Source organism: Mauremys reevesii, linkage group 10, assembly GCF_016161935.1.
Source record: "Mauremys reevesii isolate NIE-2019 linkage group 10, ASM1616193v1, whole genome shotgun sequence".
NCBI classification, from domain to species: Eukaryota; Metazoa; Chordata; order Testudines; family Geoemydidae; genus Mauremys; species Mauremys reevesii.
The window spans coordinates 28,654,600-28,678,399 of record NC_052632.1 but is presented as its reverse complement, the minus strand read 5'-3'; the positions used below and the strand labels follow the sequence as shown (position 1 = coordinate 28,678,399).

At 41.5% G+C, this 23,800-nt stretch overlaps 1 protein-coding gene across 7 annotated transcripts in view; it reads right to left on the bottom strand.

Moving 5' to 3' along the window:
* LOC120373192 (tight junction protein ZO-1-like) overlaps nt 1-23,800 on the bottom strand; it is a 148,124-nt gene that overhangs the window by 79,324 nt on the left and 45,000 nt on the right. For all 7 annotated transcript variants that reach the window (XM_039491228.1, XM_039491227.1, XM_039491232.1 and 4 more), the window contains exons 2-3: nt 17,213-17,269; nt 331-455 (exon numbers count right to left, since the gene is read on the bottom strand). In XM_039491228.1, coding sequence (XP_039347162.1) covers nt 331-455; nt 17,213-17,260 — 173 coding nt within the window. In that variant the 5' untranslated portion in view covers nt 17,261-17,269. The remainder of the gene's footprint in view (nt 1-330; nt 456-17,212; nt 17,270-23,800) is intronic.

Below are 23,800 nucleotides of genomic sequence, written 5' to 3'. Positions count from 1 at the left end.
TAACAAATTTATTTGGGCATAACTTTTCGTGGGCTATAACCCCCAAAGTTGGTTATAGCCCATGAAAGCTTATGCCCAAATAAATTTGTTAGTCTAAGGTGCCACAAGGACTCCTTGTTCTTTTTGCTGATATTGACTAACACGGCTACCCCTCTTAAAGAAACGAATCATTGAAGAAGCCACTTGCAGTATCAGAGGATCATTGTGCAGCTACCATATCTTGAGAACTACCACAAGGTAATTAGGAAATTCATCTGAATCAAGCACTGATATCCCAAACATCGATGAAGTTGTAATCTGCCATAGAAGGAAAAAAAATGTAACACTTACTGTAGTAGTCCTTCTGCTGGACCTCCTTTCAGGACATCAGAAATAACTATTGATGTTTCACCACTCTGAAAATGGGGATTATCTCTTCCTCCAGATATCGCAATGCCAAATCCAAATCCTGCAGCCTAAAACAGAACATAAGAACCATCCTCAGACACCACATTACCTTCTATATTTATAGAGACCATAGTGCAGTTCATACTATTTCATCAAAAATTCAGAATACCTGCATTTTAATACGCATCCCAGCAAAAATAATAATATGTAATTAAGGAGTAAGAATACTTTCCTCTTCTATAGCATTTTTCATCTAAGGTTCTGAAAGTATTTTACAACGATTAAGTCTCATAGCAGACCTGTAAGTAAAGTAAAAGGGTGTGCCAATGGGGAACATAACACCAACCCCTAAAATGATTATGCTTCTTGAGAGGAAGACAGCAGCTGATAAAACAAGCCGGAGACTATACAACCTAAGGTCAGAAGGTAAAACAACAACCACCACCACCACCACCACCAAACTGTACAATTGTAAGTGCAGGGGAAAATTTGAATTGTCTACCTAAATTTCCCGAAGTTGAAATTTGGGCAGAACCTTAGAGTTCACACCTCTTATGAAGATAAAAATGGCCATACTGAATCAAACCAAAGGTCCTTCTAGCCCAGTATCCTGTCTTCTGACAGTGGCCAATGCCAGGTGCCCCAGAGGGAATGAACAGGACTGGTAATCATCAAGTGATCAAGCCTCTGACTCCCATTCCCAGCTTCTGGCAGACGGAGGCTATGGATACCATCCTGTCCATCCTGGCTAATACCCACTGATGAACCTATCCGCCATGAACTTATCTAGCTCTTTTCTGAACCCTGTTATAATCTTGGCCTTCACAACATCCTCTGGCAAAGAGTTCCACAGGTTGACTGCATTGTGTGAAAAAAATTCTTCCTTGTGTTTGTTTTAAATCTGCTGCCTATTAATTTCATTTGGTGACCCCTAGTTCTTGTGTTATGAGGAGTAAATAACACTTCCTTATTTACTTTCTCCACACCAGTCATTATTTTATAGTCCTCTATCATATCCCCCCTTAGTTGTCTCTTTTCCAAGCTGAAAAGTCCCAGTCTAATTAGTCTCTCCTCATATGGTACCTGTTCCATACCCCTGAACCTTTTCCAATTCCAATACATCTTTTTAGAGATGGCGTGACTACATCTGCACTCAGTATTCCAGAGAGCCTCAAAGTGGTTACAACTAAACGTCCCTTATCACAAAAGCTGCAACTCCAGCAAGCACAATACCCCTTAATATGCTGAGGTAATTGTTCAGTACAACTCTGCTTCCTGCAGCACTTAGGTGTTTTGTAGAGTTCTCATACTGCAGTATTCACCCAACCTGACCCTGCTTAGCTCAAGAGCGGACAGCATCATAGCACAAGGTAGTAAGTTTCCAAGCTCAATTCTTAGTAATAACAGCAGGACTACTTGTATCATTAAATACATCAAAACCTTGTCAGCACTGGCAAGTCATCTGCATGTTAACAAGAGTCATTTGCTTCAATCTTTTCCCTCTAGGGTGCTCTCCCTCTGCAGCAAGGTCAATGCCTCTGAAAAGTTATTGCTACTAGGTATTTCAAGATTTGACAATTATGCTTACAATTTCTAGTCTGCCCAAAAGTGGCAATGGTGGGAAGTACATTTTAAGTTGGTAAATCAGTTATATTTAGTAAACTGACTGCTTAGCTCTTCCTGGGAAGCATAAACATTTGTGGGAAACAAAACACTATCTTAAGTAAGTATGATATATTGCTGCAAGATTTGATTTTTCATTAAACTTTAAAATATTTGTTCAGTATATTTTTTCATGTAATGGAAATAAAATTGTCTGGGTTCCAATCTACCTTCATTTTCCATCACAAAATTTTACTTCTATGCTTCTCCCTGTCTTTTTCAGCATAGGAAAGGATCCACTCACATGAGACCACTGAAGATATGGATTTTTTCTCTAGCAAGCCCATTTAAACAGCTAAACAACTAGGCTGCTATAACAAATTAGCAAAGGAAGTGATGAATTCTCCATCACTTAAGTCTTTAAATCAATGAATGTCTTTCTAAAAGATATGTGCTAACTCAACCAGGAGTTACTGCCTAGATGCAGAAATTACTGGATGAAATTCTACGGTCTGTATTATGGTCAGATTAGATGATAACAGTCACTTCTGACCTTAAAAGTCTAGGAATCCATGAAGTGAGACTATTAAGAGTATCTTGGACCAAGAACTAAAATTCAGAGAGATTAGAATTAGCCCCATACAAGTTTTGCACCAGTGCAACTCCATTGATTTCAACAGTGCTCCTTCAGATTTTACATTACTGTGTCAGCAGAATTTGGCTCACGCTTTTTATTTGGTGGGCTGAGGAAGAAAAAACAAGATAGTGTGGAGACTAACCTATTTTTAGATCTGGTCTCACCTTATCCTCCCGTAAATGCATAAGCACAGAAAAGGTTTCCTTTTTATTAATTTGATAGCCCTTCGCTCAAGTGAAAAGTCGTCTTTTCATCTCTCCAAGTTTCTCCACTGTCATTACAGGTAATGCTTCACGTTTCACAGTATTAATTCAGAAATCTAGACCTTTTTTCCCTCCAACTCCTATACAAATACATGTGAACACTGATGGATTTAGGTGACCAGCATGAGAAGAAGGGAACAAAAAAAGTCTACCAGCTGAAACTACAAATCAGAAAATCTGATTCCAGTTCTAACTCTCATGTAAAAACATTAATTTGGCTTACTATTTAATTAGGGTTCCAAAAATCATTCCACCATAAATGTCTAATTTCAAAACACAAATTTTTCTGAAACATCATCATGAGAGCAAAAAAATTTCCATTTTCCAGCTCTGCCTTCATATTAAGTTTTCTTGGGAAGTCAAGCAAAATCTTATCATTTAGAGATGGTAGGGATGCGAGAAGCAGCATCACTATTTTCTGCCATTTCAAAAAATATTCTATCTACTCTTTAAGACAGAGCGAAAATAAAAGCAGAAGACATTTGAAAAACTGGATGTGGACATAATTTTCAGTGGCTTTGCATAGTTTCACAAGAAACTTGCATTTATTAAATTTATGACCATTTGGACTTTCTCCTGTACAGAACTCAGTATGCGAATTTCCACTCTCTACAGGTGCATATATACAGAGCAATGTACCTTGGATGCATATTTTCAAACAAACATTCTTTTGCCAAAAAACATTAAACTTAAAACCCGCTCAACTTATTTTCTGTAAATTCAATTTTGGGTCAAACTCTAACATTATTCACTAGTTGCTTGAGTAAGGTGAGCATGATTTACCCCTTTATTGTGTCAATTTCAATGATCCCAAAAAGTCAACCTTTGAAGAAAATTGGTTCCATGGTTTTAAATTTATGAACAGTTAACTTCAGCAACCCCCAGGAGTACCTTTACTCTCATATACGTAAAAGGGTATGTGTACAAAAAAAGACAACAACATTAGGTGGGAGTAAAGTCTCTAGTAATAAACTTTAGGGAAAAGCTTTAATAAACTTCCTGTAATTTTAAAATATTGCAAAGCTGGAAAGTTCAAATAAAACTCGAAAACATGGAAAAGTATGAAAGTTTCCATTTAACAACTTACTACAAGTAACTGACATGTAAAACCCTCAGATATTATGATAATTTGGCCAAGAACCCTGAGAGATGGGAATATCTTAAAACTTGGAATGTTGATGACAGCTGGGGACATTTTAAAATTATGTCCACTGCAGTTTATCCACACACAACACAAGTAACCTAATTACCAAGGTTTGAGAAGTCTGCAGCCACATGAGCCCAGCCATTGCAGAGACAGATGAGATAAAGTGGTTGTGAACTTTTCATGACTAGGAGAAAGTGGAAAGACTTGCACATATGAACTGTTTTTAAAAAAGGAATATTCTCTACAAGCTTTGAGCACAAAATTTAATTCCAAGTTGGAAGAAATTCACAAGACAGGCAGGGGAAATAAGTAGAACTCCTTTCTAAAAACCTTTGCTTCTGGGTGATCTCTCCATAGGAGGAGAATTAGCTGATATCTCTATCAGATGAACTATCAAAAGGCAGGCCAAGATCTCTTATGAACTAACAAGTAGCCCACTATGTTAGGGAGTGTAATAAAGAAAAATACTATTTTTTAGAAGTCAAAGCAGAAGATCTTTTGTGTTTCAAAGCATAGAAAGCTTTTTACAAGAGAAAGCTAACAAAATTCAAAGAGACCTCTTAAGAGCTAACACCACTGGAGTTCAGCAAGATACTGTATTCCATGCCAGCACACTCAGACCTCTTACATGGATAGATGAACTGTTCCTGATTCTAGAACTGGTGAACTCAAAGTAACTGGATCAGGTTTGATTAGATTAGATTAGAATAAAACTAGATTAGAATACTAGAACTCACATGCCTAGGTTACAGCTATTAGGATTAAGAGTGCTCTGACCCCAAAGAGGAAGCAAAATCAGAGGCATTTTGAGTCATGTTTTCCAGCAAACAAGTTCATTGAGGTTCTCTCCCCTCTTCTTGGGAAAAAGTGAATTTACTGTGTTGCCTTTTAAAGACCACCCATATTGGGAATTTTATATTTGGCTTAGAGAATTTGTCTTCTCTAGACTACAGCCAGCCTCCAGTAGCATCTGATGAAGGATGCACCTGGGCTACAGGCAAACTGCTGCTTAACACAGTAAGCATGAGCAAGCTCTTCCCTTCAATTGATTGAGAACAGTATTTCCTGTTGTGAGGGGAAAAAAATGCTATGAGAAGTATATGAACTGGTCTTAACTACACAAAACTTAACTGCAGCCTGGACTCGCCGGCTCGGCTCCTCAATGAGTCTAAGGGTCATGATCTGTCAAGAGTTCTTCAGCTGAGACTCAAAGCAGAGAGAGTATGGTCCCTGAATAAAACTAAGAATCATGAATGTCAGGGGTAATGCCAGTGAGCCTCTTATGGTTCCAATGGGAAGGGCATTAGCTGAAGTTTCAGCTGTGGAGATGTCCCCTCAATGAGTCTCATAAGGATTGCATCAGAGGAGCTTCACCCCAAACTTCAAGTGTTCTTGTCAATTAGATTTGCTTAAAAATAGCATTTTGTCTCTTCAAATGAGCTCAGTACAAATCTACAGCAATATACTGAAAACAGAACAAGAGCATCTTGCAAGCTATGTAACAAAATCTTTTTTAAAAATGCCTTGAACCATTGTCATTATTTGATTTATACTTGAGCTCAACGTGCAGACACTACTACCTCACCACATGAAAGCAGCAAGAGAATCAAAAGGATGTTATACAATTTCTAATTTGTTAGAGAATAAGCAGAAAAAAGTGGATGCTTATCAGAGTTGGGAGAATAACTGATTTTTCAGTTTGCAGACAGTTCTGAGAGGTTAAAAAAATCAGTTTGGGTTAAACAAAACGTGAAACATTTCAGCAAATCAGAAAGTTAACAAAAACTCATTTCTTGTCAAACAAAGCATTCGTTTTATGAAAAATGAACTGATTTGTTTAGTTAATGGGCACATCTTCACATAAAAATAAAGGAAATGAAGGACTAGATTCACAAAATGGTCTGTGGTGCCCATTGTACAACTTTCAGCCCAATTCTTAGGGCACTCACCCAGGATGTGGGAGACCCAGGTCCATTTCCCTCTTCTGCCTGATGTGGAGAAGGGGTTTGAATTAATAGTCCACAACTGCTCAGTAGCAGACAGTGGTAGTGTAGAGTTAGTACATTGTATTACCGTATAGTATTTACTACTTAAACCTTCTGACTTTTTAAAGCATAGTACTGCTCTGAAAAGCAATTATGTATAAAATGGCACCTTCTTACTTAAATCCACTTCCTGCTGACTTTATTGACTTAACTAAATTATTACATAGTAAGTCATGAAAAAGCCAGAATAGCTTTGAGACAGTAAGAGGAATTTTACCCTAGCTTGCATGTCAGCAAATAAATCATTCACTAAATCCCATTGGAGAATGTTTACTGTTGTGATGCCTATGCCAGAAATAACCCGGCTGAGTTTCCAGGAGTGGCAGCCAGAAAAAAAAAACACATTTTATTTGTAAACTGAGCAGGTTTGATGTTGAAGTCACTGAGGGACTAATGCAGAACCCCACAATGTCATTTCGCATAAATGAATTGCACTTTAAACACTGGCCTTAGTCATGATTAAATAAGAAGCAGCCATTTACATGGCCATTTACATAATTTAAGTGCTGTACAAATGAAGACCCTGACCCTACCACTGAATCCTTGTAAAACTCATGTGTCTGTGTGGAGCCACAGTGAAGTCATTGGAGCTCCAGAGAGATCCACTTGGGTCCCAATCCTGCGCAATATATTAAATCTCTGCACCCCCAAGAAGTACCACTCATTTAAAAAAAAAAAAAAAGAGGGGGGGGGGGAAATGTGGGGGAAAGGGAAGCAGACAAAGAACAGATAAGAAACTTTCAAAGTAACACAAAGGAGATATGGATTTGCAGACTGGCAATGGGGAATTCCTAAAACCCGGCTGCCTCCTGACAAAATGTACTACTTTATGAAAAAATATATTTTATGAAGGGAGGTAAAGTTATTTTTATAATGCAGACTTTGTCACTGCAATTCTCCTTCAATAAAGCAATTACCAGCAGGGCACAAATGTGAGCCTTAAAGCACTGGTGAATGAAAATCAGTCATTGAGGAATTCTGAACCTTCACTGAACCACACACTTTACAACTCCACGTACTGGTGCTTTCCCCTTACCTCTCAAATGGTTGCTTATTATAGTATATGCTGAGTGGTTCTTATTACTAAGTATTTCTTTTTACAATGCACATTACTTTTACTAGGATCATCAAAATTAAAATTAAACTAGAAATGAAAAAAATGTACATACGGTATGTTCTATCATATCTATTATGTGGAGTTTTTCTGGTGGTTTATTTCCTAACTTATGCAGTGCTGTAATTTTTCAATTTTTCAGCCATTAGTGTGAATTAGCCAGGTTCCACTGTAGTTCTGAGTCCTTAATCACTAAGGTGTAGTGCCATCCAGTGTTATACTGAAAAATATTTTTGTTTGAGAAGTACGTTTGAACGTTTTAACCCTTGTCTGTATAGTTGAAACTGTGCTAGCTATAGCCTTATTTAAATATGGTTCTCTGACTGATTCAGACAAATTTTATGTTAGGAAAGTTATGCTGCACAGTATTGCCTCACCCTCAAAGTAACTTCTAAAACAAATACGGGAAACAACTCTGCTATCATTTCCTGTAACAGACATGGTATCTAAAAATTGTCCACAGCAAAGCTGCTAGCAGCAACAAGTCCTTGCCAGTCACCATCTTTCCTCTTTGAAGTGAGAGGAGTTGAATATCAGTAGAGTTCAGGGAGTTTTTAAAGAACTGCAACCTAAATGAAGATATTTGCTCCCCATCAAGAAAGGCACTGAGGTTAAATACATTAAAGACTGTAAAACGCTGAGATACTATGATAGCGGGGGCTATAAAAGTATCTTTGATAGACACATGTATGAATCAATTTAAAATAAACTGGCAAAATTTTCCCCCTGCCACATCTGTTGCCCACTTAGATAAACAAGCCATCTTTTGTCACTAAGTAGTATCGAACCAAACTCCACTACCAAAGTCCACATGGAGTTATGAAAATACAGAACGCTAAAAATCACACTGTGAAATCAGTCTGTTCCACTGCCTTACTTGGCTTCACTCCATAATACACATATTAATAGCATTTAGGTCTTATAGGAAAGCATATGGACAAAATCATGGCAATTCTGAGGAACTGTGCCAGCAGTCTAAATATTTCTTGGAGAAATACAATGAGCAGCCAATCTAGTGTGGAAAGGGGGTGTCTCCAGTCTGATCCATCTCTGCAGCACCTCCCTCTGTGCTGCATCTGAATAATTCAATACTAACTTGCTGCTCTCAGTTGCTTCAGGATGAGCAAATTCCAGAGGGGCTCCTTTAGTCCCCTACTCCTGTGAAGGGAAATTTGAATCTTGAAGGCCAAGACATCAGAGACTAAATGGATGGAATCTGCAGCAGGTCTATATAGTCTGGACTCATGGAACTACTGAGAGGGCAAGGAAGTCATGCAACCACATCCCCATAACTCCTGGGGAGGTGTTTTTCCCCCTACATCATTGTTTTAGTGCTCTGAAGATTGATGGCTGTGACTGAGGTAAAAAATTAGCCTCTTATATCCCTGTATTGTAAGGTTATATGGTAACCACCTCATCTACTTGATAGCTTCTGAGTTGCTGACAAAGTCTGAAAGTGAACAACCACCAACCACAAAAAAACCTTCTAAAAGCTACTTCTTCCTTCACATCTCCATCCCAAATAGTGACCGGTTTAATATTTTTAAACAAAACCAAAATTCCCACATTAACAATTGGAGGGGCTTGCATTTGGTTTTTAGTACAAGCTAAGTTCTTGCTATCAGTGTTAAGCCTTGTGGTTTACAGCAGGACAACAAGACCACCAACTATTCAACATGTGGATGTAGGTATACATTTTTAGTGGCTAGAACAGTAAGTACACATGACGGAACCATAGACATGGGAGAATGTCATTCTGGAAAATGGGAAGTGTCCAACAACTTTAACATTGTGCAGAAAGCATGAACACATACTAAAATGGCACTTTGATACCAAGCAGGAACATTATGAAGTTGTATATATTTAGTATAGTGCTGTTGCTCTCTTAATGAAAATAGAGGCCTTGTTGAAACAATACATCGCTTTGCAAAATTCCAGTATACAACCATTTCCAAAAAGGCAGCAGCTCCTCTGGGTCTTTTGCTAAATACAACTTTTGGAAGGGCAGTACCTGCACTTCATTGCACCGTAGTGTATAGTGAAAGCTAAATTCAGAGGCGCATAAAAGCAGCATTCTGCCCTGCATAACTGCCTTCCTGTATGTCACTCAGTATTACTTTAAATGTTCACAGCTATTGACAGTGCCGCAGACAAGAAAACTGAAGGAAGCTCACTATGGGTTTGTTTCATGGGGAATGATTTAAAATATGAATTCACTCACGACCTCATCAGGATTTGAACCCAAACCCCAAGAAGTAAAGATCACCTTACCTTATCACATTCAACTATCTGGAATATTTTTATTTTTTGAAACAAGAACAAAATGAAAAGTTATAGACAGAGCACTGGAAAATTAAGTCCTACATATCGACAGCAATGAAAGTGACAATGCAAACTTAATCAAATTGCTGTGCTAATGTACCCTTGAACATTCTGAGAGAAATCCATCTCTAGACCTGAAAAGGCAATTCATTCTTTCTGGACTATTCCATTTTTCACTCTGTGGTAAGACTGCCAAAAAGGTTCCTGCATATTATGTAAGCTAGACCACTCGGATACCTTGACACCCCAATATTCACCACTGTCATGTAATAAGGGTATGTTTTGTACAAAGTATGTCTTGTGAGGTATCATTCGAAAAGTCAATCTACTAGACATTAATATCTTGTTGGATTGTATGTGTTATCATATGTGACATTATGAAGTTTGGCAATATATGTGTTACTGAAACATGTGAGTTGAAAAAACATCCACAAGCATCCTTTCAGGTACAACAATAAAAAGGCCAAACAATTTTAATGGCTTACTGGGGAAATGCACATAAGCACAAGAATGACCCCAGGAACTGTGTACAATAGAAACCTCTCAGATATAGCCCTACAGAATGGGAACTGTTTGACCTGGGTGACAGCAAGTGGGAAGAAGATATAAAAAGGAGGACAAAGGCATCATGAGGATACCTCACTCTCCATGTAACAACACACCTGGAAATACCTGAGGGGCAAGGACTGAACTGTGGGAAGTGATGGTCCCAGGCTAGAAGGATCTTTAGTCTGTGTATGAAAGCCTGGGAAAGCCAAGGCAACTTGTGCCTTAAGAATCTGCCAGCATGTTTATCACTCAGGGTGAGAATTTGCTAATTTATATCCTATCTAGTGTGTTAAACAAAAACCATAAACTGAGTTTATTTACTAAGGTAATCTGCTTTGATCTGTTTGCTATCCCTTATAATCACTTAAAATCTAATCTTATGTAGTTAATAAATTTGTTTTTGGTTATTCTGAAACCAGTTTGTTGAATTCATAACTATGGCGGGGGGGAGGAGAGAAAGAAAGCTGTGCACATCTTCCTCCACACTGAGGGAGAGGGTGGATTTCATGAGCTTACGCTGTACAGATTTCTGTGCAGCGCAAGACAATACAATTTTAGACTTACACATGAGAGGGGGCATGCACTTGAGTATTGGTCAATTCCAGAGCTGAGTCTTTCTACACAGAGCTGATCTCAGTGTCAGTGTCTTTCTGCAGCTAGGTGTGGCCTTACCGGTGTGCGCGCTAGAGGAGGCTTGAGGGCTTGACTCAGCAGGGCAATGTCAGAGAACCCAGACTGGCAGAACCAACGGGCTCGGAGTACCCCAATACATCAGATAGAACCCCAGAGGGGGCAGGGGGCAACCTTTCACACACAATATCAGATGTTCACAACTTTCCATCACTACCAGCTTGAGCAAGATTTGAACTAGTGATCAAGAGGCACAGACATAGATATATCTATATCATAGGGCAGCCTCTTCCTGGGACAACCTCCAGCTGTAGGGCTGCTGCTGAACAAGTGCACCTGCATCAGTTTCCCTCCTTCAGAGTCCTCACTAATTTCTGCTCCTTACCACTACTTTTTGGGTGCAGTTTATTACAAAAATGTATGGCAAAACAGTCCATAACAAAAGTCTCACAACAGAGTCTCTCAGAGTGAATGTATATAGTCTTTAAAATCCACATCCTCTAGTCCCTATATGCCCTACATAGCACATCCACCATACCTGGTGCTCTCCTGACCTTTTAGCAGGACAGCCACCTCAGCCCTTCTAGCTGGAGTGCAATCCCATTTTTCCTAGTTGGAAACCCCATAACTTCTGTGCTGGAAGTTCACCCTCCCCTGGCTCCAACTTTCCACAGAGATGTCAATGGTTAAGCCCCTCCACTGGCTTTAAGCTCTCTCCAGCACTCAGCTTTGGCTCCCCATGATAAAAAACGTCAGCAGACGACTCTTGCTGCTGCTCTCTGGCCTTCAGCCTCTGAGCCCTGGCTCTCCGGCTTGGGGTAGTCAACTGGCAAACTCCTCTTGCTGATCTCCTGCCTTCAGCCTTTCCCCAGGACACACCTACAGCTTCTTTCTGGTCTCTGGCAGCTCTCACCTGCCAATCTCACTCCCAACCAGCTCTGACCTGCCCTTTTCTTGACTGCCTCAGGCCTGGTCTACCTTAGAATTTATATCGACCTAGCTACATCACTATGGGGTGTAAAAACAATGTATTTCAGTGAGTGACATAATTAAGCTGACCTAACCCCTACTGTAGATGTAGCAAAGTCAATGGAGGAATTCTTCTGTTGACCTAGCTATCACCCTTCCATTGACTCAGACACAGGTTAGGGGTTTGTTACAGGAGTGGGTGGGCGAGATTCTGTGGCCTGCATTGTGCAGGAGATCAGACTAGATTATCATAATGGTCCCTTCTGACCTTAAAGTCTATGAGTCTATGTAGGAAGAATCTATGCTGTGGTGCTACAGCAGCATAGCTGGGGCTGTGCTGCTATAGCACTTGTAATATAGACACTGCTTCAGTCCATACTCTAGGAAGGTTCTGACTAACCAGGTCTGTCCCAGCTCTAGGGCCCAGGAGCCCTCTTTTAAGCCCAGTTGGGGGTTAGCTGATAAGTCACAGGCACACGGTCTTCTTCCCTCTTAAAGGGCTAGTACCACCCTCTAACAATTTCATCATCATTTTATTAATCTATTTAGGAAGTTAACATGTTTCAGTACTATGGTCCATACACACTCCCAACTTTCACATGTTTTCCCCTGAACTTATTACTCAAGTCTAATCTATCAATTTGGGTCTACTGCCCCTTTCTGTCCTTCTCTCTTTATTTCTTGACTTTAGTATCTTTTCCACTTTAACAACTGTTTTCTATAGGTCCTTTTCCATCTCACCTTCACAATCTCCCCCCGAAGGTTCAGAACACATTCTGTAGATTAGCAACAGTGTAACAAGGCAATCAAATTTAAGACACAAAAGTTTAGAACTAGTCTTGACCTTATGATGCTGCTTTGGAAGAGGATTACTTCTCAGCTGCAGAGCAGACTGAAGCAAGAGTCAGCCAGCCTGATTTATACATGTAATCCTAATGTGCATACTTTCTCCAGAGGCAAACCCAATGTCTTGAAAAGTATGTTTGTGGGGTGAACGGTGCACTATAAACACTTTATTAGTACAGGATGGTGGGAATCCATTAGACCATATTAGTGCTAGAGAAAGGTTCAAGAGTTTTTTTGTTTTTTTTTTTTTACTTGAAAGATTTACATTATCAATGCTGATATGAGATAAAATATTGCATTAGTGAATTGTTTTTAATGTCACAGCATTAAAAGAATGTAATCAAAATGTGTTACAATTGATATTGAAGTCCAATCAATTTAAAATTTACATGGAATTAAGCCATTTTGTTATTATGGATGTGTGAACTTGTTAATTATGTGTATAATGTAGTAGCAAACATTTACATTGTGTATACCCCTGTGTGACGGTCGGACTCACCCCGCGGCGCCTCCTGCTGGTGACTCCGGGAATTAGCTCTGACCAGCGCTGGAGCGCCCTCTGCAGGCCGGTGATCCGCCTGTCTTCAGCCCCCCCCCGTGTCCCTCCCTGGTCCCGGTGCCCTTTTATTGGGGGTGCTGCCCCCTGGCAGTAACCCCTTTCTCTCTGGGTTTCCCCTCCTTGGGGAACCCCCACCTTCTATCCCCACCTTGCCTCAGTATTGGCTACTGCCAGTCATTGTCTAGCCCCACACTCTGGGGCAGACTGCGGTATCAGCCTACTCATCACAGGCAAAGGGGTTTGGACCTGCTGCCTTGGCCTACCCTGGGCTGCCCTCTGCAACCCCCAGTACCTGTTGGCCCTTTACTAGGCCACAGTCTGGGGCTTTCTAGGCTGGAGCTCCCCAGCTCCTCAGCCTTTCCCCAGCCCTGCTTCACCTTAGGTACCTTGCCTATAGCCCCTGCAGCAAGGCCCTTCTTCCTCTTCAAGCAGAGGAAGACTGTCTGAGCTTCTGGCTTCCCTGGCCTTTTATAGGGACCAGCTGTCGCTCAGTTTGGGGCGTGGCCTCAGCTGCAGCCACTTCCCCAATCAGCCCAGCCTAGAGCAGCAGCTCTCAAGCCCTGCCAGGCTGCTTTTAAACCCCTCAGGGCAGGAGCAGGATCCACTCTGCTACACCCTGTAACTAAATAACCTATCAAACGAGGAAGAAGCTTTGTGGAATGTAACAAAGAATTTAACAGAAAAGTGCTAATTTCAAAGCAAGTGCTCAGTTTGTGTGATGGGGGCCATGGACCAGCTTTCCCATCGCACTCCCCCCGTCAGTAGCTGGCCCAAGCCAAGGAATCTAATGATCTAACCAGCAGAGCAAAGTCAGTGATGAATCCTGGTCACGTGCCACCTGAGGTATGTTGCACATGTGCTAAGAAGATTATCACACACAATCGGAGGTCAAAGACTCAAAATGTATTCTTTACTCTCCAGCATCAATGGAAAAGCCCATCTGGGTAGTGACACTGTCAACTTGTTTTCTGAAGAAGCTCTAAGTATGGATTCAAGGAAAGATCCTGGATCTCTGGACTCTTATAGGGAAGAGTACCAGATGCTAAGCAGAGCTGCCCAGAAACAAAGACTTTTGGGAAACTGGCAGTTTATAACATCACTGCCACTATTTGGAATTACAAACTGACTCACCTGTACATATATTTTTACCTGCTTTAACCTCTCAATAACTCTTATTTCCTTTTCTTAGATAATAAATCTTTAGTTAGTTTAGTATAGAATTGGCTACCAGCATTATCTTTGGTGTAAGATCTAGAGCAATGGTCCCCAACGCGGTGCCCTCGGGCACCATGGCGCCCGCCGGGGCATCTATGTGTGCCCGCGTACTGTCCAGCCGACGAGCATCCGCCAAAATGCCGCCAAGAAGCAGCAGCATCCAGAGGCGGCTCCACCGAAATGCGACTGATTTTCGGCGGCATTTCGCCAGCGGCGCCCCGGATGACGCTGCTTGTCAACGGCATTTCAGCGGCGACGCCTATTGATATTGCTGCTTCTCAGCATTTCGGCGGATGCTCGTCCACCGGCCACAGCCCTGGTGGCTTGTCGTCTCGCACCCGCCACACGAAAAAGGTTGGGGACCACTGATCTAGAGTACCAATTGATCTGGGGTAAGTGACTGGTCTCTTGGAACTTGGAGCAACCTGATGTGGTGTGATTTTTGGTTTAAGTGACCTTTTATCATAAAAGTCCAGTTTTTCTGAGTGGCAAGATAGACTGGAGAGTCTAAGGGGACTGTCTGTGAAGCCATGGTAAGACTGGTATTGTGATCCAGGAGTTCACATCTGTCACTGGCGTGGTGAAATGTAAATATAGAACACACCACCAGCATAAGGTATTTGCCCTGTTTTCTGACAGTCTGTCCTGAGGTAGGCACACTCAGTCGTGAGCCACTCCAGACAGTGTGACAATTTATAAAAGCAATCTACTCTGCCTACCACCGGTCACCACTGTCGCAACCCTAAACTCATGCTCAAACATGGCATCTGTATGGCCAATTGTCAGTCAAAAGGTCACATTGGTATCGTGTGTGTAACGGGTTGGACTCACCTCTGCGACGACTCCTACTGGTTGCTCTCCGAATAGAGCTCAGTCCAGCTCCAGAGCGCCCTCTGCAGGCCCGTGATCCACCTGTTCTTCTGGCCCCCGTGTCCCTTCCTAGACCCGGTGCCCCTTTCTCTGGGGTGCTGCCCCCTGGCAATAACCCCTTTCTTACTCTGTCTGGGTTTCCCCTTCCTTGGGAACCCCCCACCCTACTATCCCCACTTCGCCTCAGTAGTGGCTACTGCCAGTCATTATCTAGCCCCACACTCTGGGGCAGACTGCAGTATCCAGTACTCATCATTGGCAAAGGGGGTTTGGACCTGCTGCCTTGGCCTAACCTTAAGTTGCCCTCTGCAACCTCCCAGTACCTTCTGCCCTCTGCTAGGCCGCAGCCTGGGGCTTTCCAGGCCAGAGCTCCCCAGCTCCTTAGCCTGTCCCCAGCCCTGCTTCACCCTAGGTACCTTGTCTCATCTACCAAGCAGCTAGGCCCATCTCTCTCTATCACCAGAGAGAGACTGTCTGGGCTCCTGACTTCCCTGCCTTTTATAAGGCCCTGCTCCTCAGTTTGGGGCGTGGCCCCCAGCTGCAGCCACTTCTCTAATCAGCTCAGCTTGAGAGCAGCAGCTCTCAAGCCCTGCCAAGCTGTTTCTAACCCCTTAAAACCCCGGAGCAGGGTCCACCCTGCTACAGTGTGCAACACCGTAGTGCGGTGTGCAACATTATAGTGCCGTGTGCCTATTCCCGAACCTTCTATCTGGTCAATTGTGGGTCAAGTTGGTGCCATGTGCTACAATACCAGCGTGTTGTGTGCAAAAGAGTAGTGTGCTGGGTGCAGCTTCTGTTGACGTAGAGGGCTCCAGCTCGGAACCTGGAGGGTGAAGGAGCTAGGGACCAATTAGACGCTGGCACGAGTAAGAGTCTTCAAATAAAACTGTATCTCGCGCCAAAAACGGCAGGAGTGCCTGCGTGTTAGCTGGAAGGCCTGATCACCCTTTCAGCCAGGGTCTCCTCCGGATTTTGCCAGCTCGTGTCGTGTTAGGATTACTTCCCCTCAATTCGTCATGCACTCTGTGTCTGTACTGCTCGTCAGCTGCGCCTGGAGTGTAGTATGCGCATTTTAATTTCTGTAAACACTTTATTTGCTTAGCCTCTTCCTTTTTTTTTTTCCTTCTTCTCTCTCCCTTATTTGGTGCAAAGTTGTGTATACAGTATAGGGGAATCAAGCTGTTGTATTGATTACTGTTGTGGTTAGTTGATGTATTTCACAATATTCAGTTAATGCGTGCACAGTTTACTCAGTTTGCGTGTCTATTTTGGATTTTAGTAAGTGGTTAATCATAGGTCGTTTAGTTCTTGTTAGATGCAAATAGACTGTTTTCAAGTTGTGTGTGGTTTATCTTGATAATTTATCAACTAGAAATACTACCTCCCCCCAGCCCAAGTTGTAACTTATCCCTTGTTAATAAACGGCCACGTGGTTTGAAATTTCAATCTGTCACATTTTGATTTTCCTCTCTCAATTAAATACTTACTCGAACCTGCGTTTGTCTCGGACAACCACAAGCAGATGACTGAGGCCTCAAACACAATTTCCAGCCAATTCTGGTCAATACATGGTCAAAGTATGTGTCTCAGAAGTACAGGTTTGTACAAACTATTCTCAAACAGAAATTTTTATTTGTGAAATTGTATTCTATTTACATTTAACTACACTGTCCTATAAAAGTTTCAGGAAAACAAGCGTTTACAACACATTTTTATGTTTAAATTACACAGTTATACTGCTAAAACTCTTTTAGCTTTGCAATGCATGAACTACACTTCAGCATAATTTTAAGTTGTGTGGGGATATGTACAAAAAAGTTATAAGAAACTTAGGCAAGCTCAAGAGTGACTAGGTAATAAGTTGTCTTCTTGGCAAGTTTTACCAATAACTACTGTTTGAGCAGAGAATTTACAACAATTCTAATTTTAAACAAAGGAATGTAACAAAACCAGTTTCCTTTTCTTTTGCTTCCTGACATCTGGCTCTTTTCTATTGTTTTCAAAAGCTGCCAGTATCCTGAGTTATGCATACAGAATTAATTGTTGTAATAACTTACCCTGTGAAGAGTCACTGTGTGTTGTTCCCATATAGCTGTTTCTTCCATTGCTGTGCTCTGATTAAAAAAAAAAAAAAAAAGTTAAGTCAGATTTTGCTGTCAATAAATATATAGAAGTTCTTCTGAGCTGTGTAGTACCTCAACTGTAAATTGACAAATTTATATTCATAGTTAGCTACTCATTGGGAGTATTAAAGCTGAGGAAAAACAGATTTTTTTATATAAAGACAGGAAACAGCTCAATGGAACTTCCTGTGTTTCTAACTGAAACATTCGGAAAAGGACTCCTCATTATATTCACCTCATACTAGTTGCATGGCAATTTTCAGTGCCTATACAAGTACTAAGTTAGTACTATTGTGCATCTAGTGGCTGTGCAATTTTTGCTTACGTAACTGCACTTTCCCCAACACAGAAGTTTGCCTTTTCAAAACCAAGTGAAAAATACAGAAAGAAATTGCATCCAACTTTAAACACTGTGTTTAGCAAACCCTTCCTTCCACTCAAATTCAAACACTGAATTTCAGAGAATCCTAACAGATCCAATAGATGGCTAGACAGTCCCCATTTGGTTTTACCTTATTACAGAGAAAACCTAAGTGTGTCACTTCCTATTTTCTTGAGTTATTTCAATAAGAATTTGAATACCAAATGAACATAGCAGTACTACTTTTTGAAAGAGGTTCTGAATTTCCTTGATTCCCACTTGGCAGGATTAGGCCCCAAAAGGAGATTTTAATTTAATTTTTAAAATACATTTCATTGTTTATTCTTTGTGCCTGTAATGTTAGGGATATGTTACAAACTATATTTAAAATTTCTTTTAAATCATCAAGCTTTGATCAGAGATGCACTACTCTAAACATTTTCATTGTAAGGTCTGAAAAGTTGAACAAAAGGATGAAATTCCAAATGTTTCCAACCCTTGGAATTATAATTAAGTTTAAGAGAAAAATGTACAAACATTTGTTATGTAGGTTCTCACTTGTTCAATGAGCAGTAGTGAGTGATGCTGGTCTAATGTCCAGTTTTAGTTTTGCTATAATCAAATGTTGGTTTATTAGCTTCTGATAATACCTCATGTTTTGTTAGTATTCCACCATTTATTTCTGTTCTAATTTATATATCTATATCCATTAATCAGGAATGCCTAGCTATGGAGTACAGTACATGAGCTATTGTACTGTACCGTGCATATGGGTCACATTCAATTGACTCTGCAGTTCAATGAATGCTAATCTTCTTTTATCTGAACTGCAGAACAAAACAGGGACCTATGTAAGGGAACAAGATTAGAGAGTAGCAATATGAAAACATTTACAAGCCCTGCATTTTTGCCTTGAAAATAAAAAGACTTGCAAGTCTACGCAGTGTGCCACAAGAAGCAGGCATTGAGGGAAGGAAAAAAGCAGCCAGTAAGGACCAGGGAAGCATTAGCGAGACAACAATGACAGTGAAGAGGAGGACAAAGACTACTAACACAGTCCTTGACAAAGATAGAAGACAGAAAGAGAGAAGGGGCAGCAGTCAACAACAGCAGACTAGCAGCAGCAAAGGCCAAAAGAGAAAAGAGTATGCTGAAGCCCACAGAGCAGTGAAGAGAGGAATTAGGGAAGAGAGAGAGAGGCAGCAGAAGACAAGCAGGGAAAGTCTATAACAGGAATAGAACTACAGATGAACAGATGGGCGGAGCACTGAGGAACTCCTGAACAGACCAGCACACCAAACACCACACCAGCCCCATGATGAAGAACAGGAAGGCAGCAGAGGCCCTGAAAGCAGACCTGATGCCTCAGTGGAAAGTCAGACAAGGATGCTTGTTGTCACACTTAGATGCAAGAGAAGACCAACGGTGGGCAGCCACGTCATCACAGGGTTGCTCTCAACATCCACAAGACAGACCAGAAGATCCAGTCACACTGAATGGAAGCCCCTGGAAAGTGCAGTCCTTCACCTACCTAGGTAGCATCATCGACCAGCAGAGTGGGCACAGACGCAGACATCAAAAAGGCAGCTCAAGAACATCTGGAGCTCCAGAGAGCTGTCTGGCATCAGTCTTACTGTATGGAGCTGAAACCTGGAGACAAAAAAAACAACCACCCAGGAAGAAGATCCAGACATTAATGCCTCAGAAGAGAAGGATCCTCCCCCCAGATGCCAGGCACACCATCAGTAACATCCACCTGAATGAATGATGAATGAAGGACCAGGGAGGGGCTTTGGAGAAAGAGCAGGAAAGTCAGTAGGCAATATATGAGAGTGGCACTGAGCCTCCACCTATCCTGCTGAAGAATTGTCTGGCTTTTCAAAGTGGGTGTCCAGTCAGTCTAGAAACTTTCATAGACAAACTAATCAGACAGCTATTTAATAAAAGTGAATATAAATAGGTGAACATACTCAAAACAAATTTCAATAAAAACAGGTCTAAAACCAGAAATAAAAACAGTCTTAACTTGGCAGCCAGCAGTTAACTGTACCACCTTAGGGCTTGGCTACACTTACAAATTTGCAGCGCTGCAGCAGGGTGTGAAAACACACCCTCTGCAGCGCTGCAAATTGCGGCGCTACAAAGCGCCAGTGTAGTCAAAGCTCCAGCGCTGGGAGCCGCGCTCCCAGCGCTGTCCGTTATTCCCCACAGGGAGGTGGAGTACGGACAGCGCTGGCGCTTTGACTACACTTAGCGCTTCAAAGCGCTGCCGCGGCAGCGCTTTGAAGTTTAAGTGTAGCCATAGCCTAAGAGTCAATGCAACAATATATACAGACGGCTTATGATGCAAAATGAAAATAATATCCATTACTATGCTCTACTTTTAAGAACTTTATCCTACCACCAGACACAGAGTGTGTACTCTTATCCCCTCATTCAATACCTTAAAAAACTTACATCAGAGTATTACAGGTATACAGAATACTTTACAGATAAAACACATGATCTTAGCCAGAAGGCCGAGAAGGCCTGACTCTAAGGAGCTTACTTCACACTTCACACTTGACACTAAAATGCCTGGTTTTCTTTTTTTCCTAGTGCACATTGTGTTTCCTAAAGTGAACTGCTTTTTCTTAGAGTAGACTGTATTTTACTAAACTGCAATTTCCTTTCTATTCCATACTACGCAACTGATTTGAATTAGAAAGATTATGGCTTTTTAACTCTTTCCCATAACAAAAGTATGGCATTTAATAGTATAATTATGCCAAACACTTAAACACTGAACACATTATCATGAATATAGCACTAGAGAGAGATTGTTTACATACTAAAAGGAAGTCACCTTAGCAACAAGAAAATCCATCTGTTTGTTAAGCAAGTAATACAAGCAAATGTTACTTGTTATTTTCATTTCCTGATGGTCTTACTCACCTAGCTTTAAAAAAAAAAAAAAGTTTTCGCAAAGAAGTTCTTTAGCCTGAATCGTCTTGCCAAGCTAATGAAGAATTGTCTGTCCCAGTAAATTAAGCTTTCTTCATCCAATTTTGTTGAAAAAAACACCCATTCATTTATATTGTGGTTTGTTAATGTTTCTGGTTGATTGCTGTCTTGGTGGGCCTTAATATTGGAGTCAACAGCAGGAGATGAGGAAACTGCTGAAGTGCCTTATAAGGTGGAACATGAGTGTAGTAAACAGAACGCACAACTCAAGATGCTCCATAACTTTTTATAGTTATCAAGTACTTGTCCGGGTCTTAAAACATATATATTTCATTTTTTCTGAATAATGGCAGTCTAATTTCTACTGTTTAGTGGTACATCTAATTCCTTATGATAATTCAAAATTAAGCACCAATATTTCACTTCAGGTTACAATCTGCAATGTTACAAGCATCAGGCAAATAAAACTGTGCACCTATAAATCACCATACACTTGGGTAAAGACATGATAATGAACTAGGCCATAAAAGTATGCTCAAGAATAAGAAAATTCAATCAGAACGCAACGCCATTATCTTATCTTGTTGAATGACAAAACTGACATGGACAGAAGCATATGCAATATTAGACAATGAAACTAATCCCAGGCACTATCAGCTGGTTTGCTGTGTCCTTACTTGACTACCTGAGTCATCACCAATACTGAGTTTGAAGCATTTTTTGCCCCAGCTCTTCTGACTAAACTTCAGAATCACTGCTACCCATTAAGTTACATCACCTCCGACTAATGACAAAAAAAAAATTTCCATCAATTTAAGAATGCTTAAAAAAAGAAAGGAGACTAAACATTAAGAATATATGTGCTCAATATTCAACAGATTTGTGTATTTAATCTTCATTCATTTAACTCGAGAACAATTTCTAATCCCTTTCCTAGTATATATGAAGGGCCCTATCAATTTCATGGCCATGAAAAATGTGTCCCGGACTGTGAAATCTGATCTCCCCCTTGCTGCTGGGAGCACCCCAGCTGGGGGCTCCTACCTGCGAGTCCCAGCCGGGCTGGGGAGGAATAGGATTTGTACTTCCCCTGTATGGCTGCTCTTGGAGGTGGGAGGGATCAGACCTACCTCCAGGTACCTTTTGGGTTGGGACCTCCACGGTTACAACACCTTGAAATTTCAGATGTAAACATCTGAAAACATGAAATTGACCAATTTTAAAACCCTCTGGCCCTGAAATTGATCAAAATAGACCATGAATTTGGTAGGGCCACAAATGAAGTAGTTCAAATGACTAACATATCAAAATAGTTTCATGATTACCTGCTGAATTTTAACTACCTCAAGTAAGGAAGTTAACTGTGTGCAAAAACTAGACTATTATCCAAACATGCTTCCCCCCCCCAAATCACCTTTAAAGAGAAGTGACAAAGTCAGCTTCTGATGAAACAGCATTATAGGAGAGAAATACAAAAAAACCCAAAACAGTTGATACAATTACACTACAAGTAGATTTTTCCCAAGAAGAAAAGTTGTTTGAGAAAAAGATTGAAAAGTTATGGCTAAATAAATCTTGATGTGTCATCTTTCAAATTAAGAATGAGCAGTTTTATAGTAAGCATACTTCGTAGTTAAATACCAGTTCTAAAACAACTGTTTCTCAACTTGAAAATGCAACAAGATTAATTTTTATGTTTTGCTGTAGTATTTACGTATGTAGAAGTTGAGAGGGAAGTTTAGGTACGCTTGGAAATATCGCTTCTGAGAGGATTGAGCATGTGATGCTGAAGGCTGTGACTGATCCTGTCCTCCGGTATGTCATGAGTCTTCTGCCGCTTGCGAGAAGGTTCATAGGGTTGTTGGAAGAAGTGGGGAGTTCTGAACTGTTGTTCAGGTTGCGGACAGTAGACTTTTCCTTTGGATGCAGGTGCGTAGATACCCAGACATCATGGAGTGGCTCTGGAATCTTTGAGAGCTTGTCCATAAAGTCCTCCATTTTGGTGTAACTGAGAAAGCGTATTTAGCCAATAATGCCTGGTAGTTGGAAATCCTAAACAGGAGACTGGCTCATGAGAAAACCTTGTGCCCCAGTTGCTTCCCCTGCTTGTCTGCCGGGGTGGAGAGTGGGTGTTTCTGCCTGGCCCCCTCTGTCACTGTCTGTATCATGAGGGAATTGGGTGCGGGGTGAGAGAACAAAGAAACTCAGACTCCTTCGCTGGTACATAATACCTCTTCTCTGCCCCCTTGAAGTGGATGCGCAAGTGGCTAGGGGTGTGCCAAACAGTTTGAGCCGGTTGAAGAATGACATCGTTGATTGATAGAGCAACACTGGCCAGTACTGAAGCATGCAGTATGTCAAGAACCTGATGCTGTTTGTCCTGTATTTCCTCCAGTGGAACATGGAGGTCCTCAGCCACCTTGCGTAAGAGGTCCTGGAACTGAGGAAAAAAAGTCATCCAATAGTGAGGGGGGGGCGCTAAAGACACAGCAGCGTCTCTTCTGGTGGTACCAGAGCTGGACTAAGTGGCTCATCCTCCAAAACTGGTTGTGAATGCCTACTCGGGGATGCCCAAAGTGGGGAAGGGGGTGAATCCTCTCTTGCTGAACGGGAAGGCTCTGAAGCTGGATATTGAGGCCAGGACCCCCAGTACAGCCAACAGGACTGATCCGGCAGATGCTGTGGAGGGCTCCACTGAGTGGGATACCAGTGAAACCTGTGTTGGGGAAAAGGGAGGGTACTGTTACTGAGCTGGCGGAATAGTAGGGTAGTCATATCAGTGGTAGGGCAGAAGCAGCCCCTGTGCTCTTTCCAAGTCCTCCAATGATGCTAAGTCAGAGCCCAGTTCCAATGACAGTGCCGTAGGAGAGTGGGTGGAAGCCCAACTCAAGTGAGGTAAGTCCAAGGTAGGAGAACCTGGGGATCTCATTTCCCCTGAGCAAAAAAGTTTATGGGGCCTGAGCACAGACTCCATCCTCCCCGGTGTTATCAGCACAAGCTCCATAGCCAGAACCAGAGGGCTACTTCGGAACCAATGGTTCCCTTGACTTAGGGGGTGACAACTTGGAAGACATACAAGGCTCAACGAACAGTGGATCCACCAGTCTGAGAGACTTCTTGTGCTTGTGAGCCTTGGAACATGCCACTTGTCCATAGCTCGAACTCATGGAAGATGCATTGTTCTTCGGGCTGGAGAAAAAAAAATTACTGGCATGTTT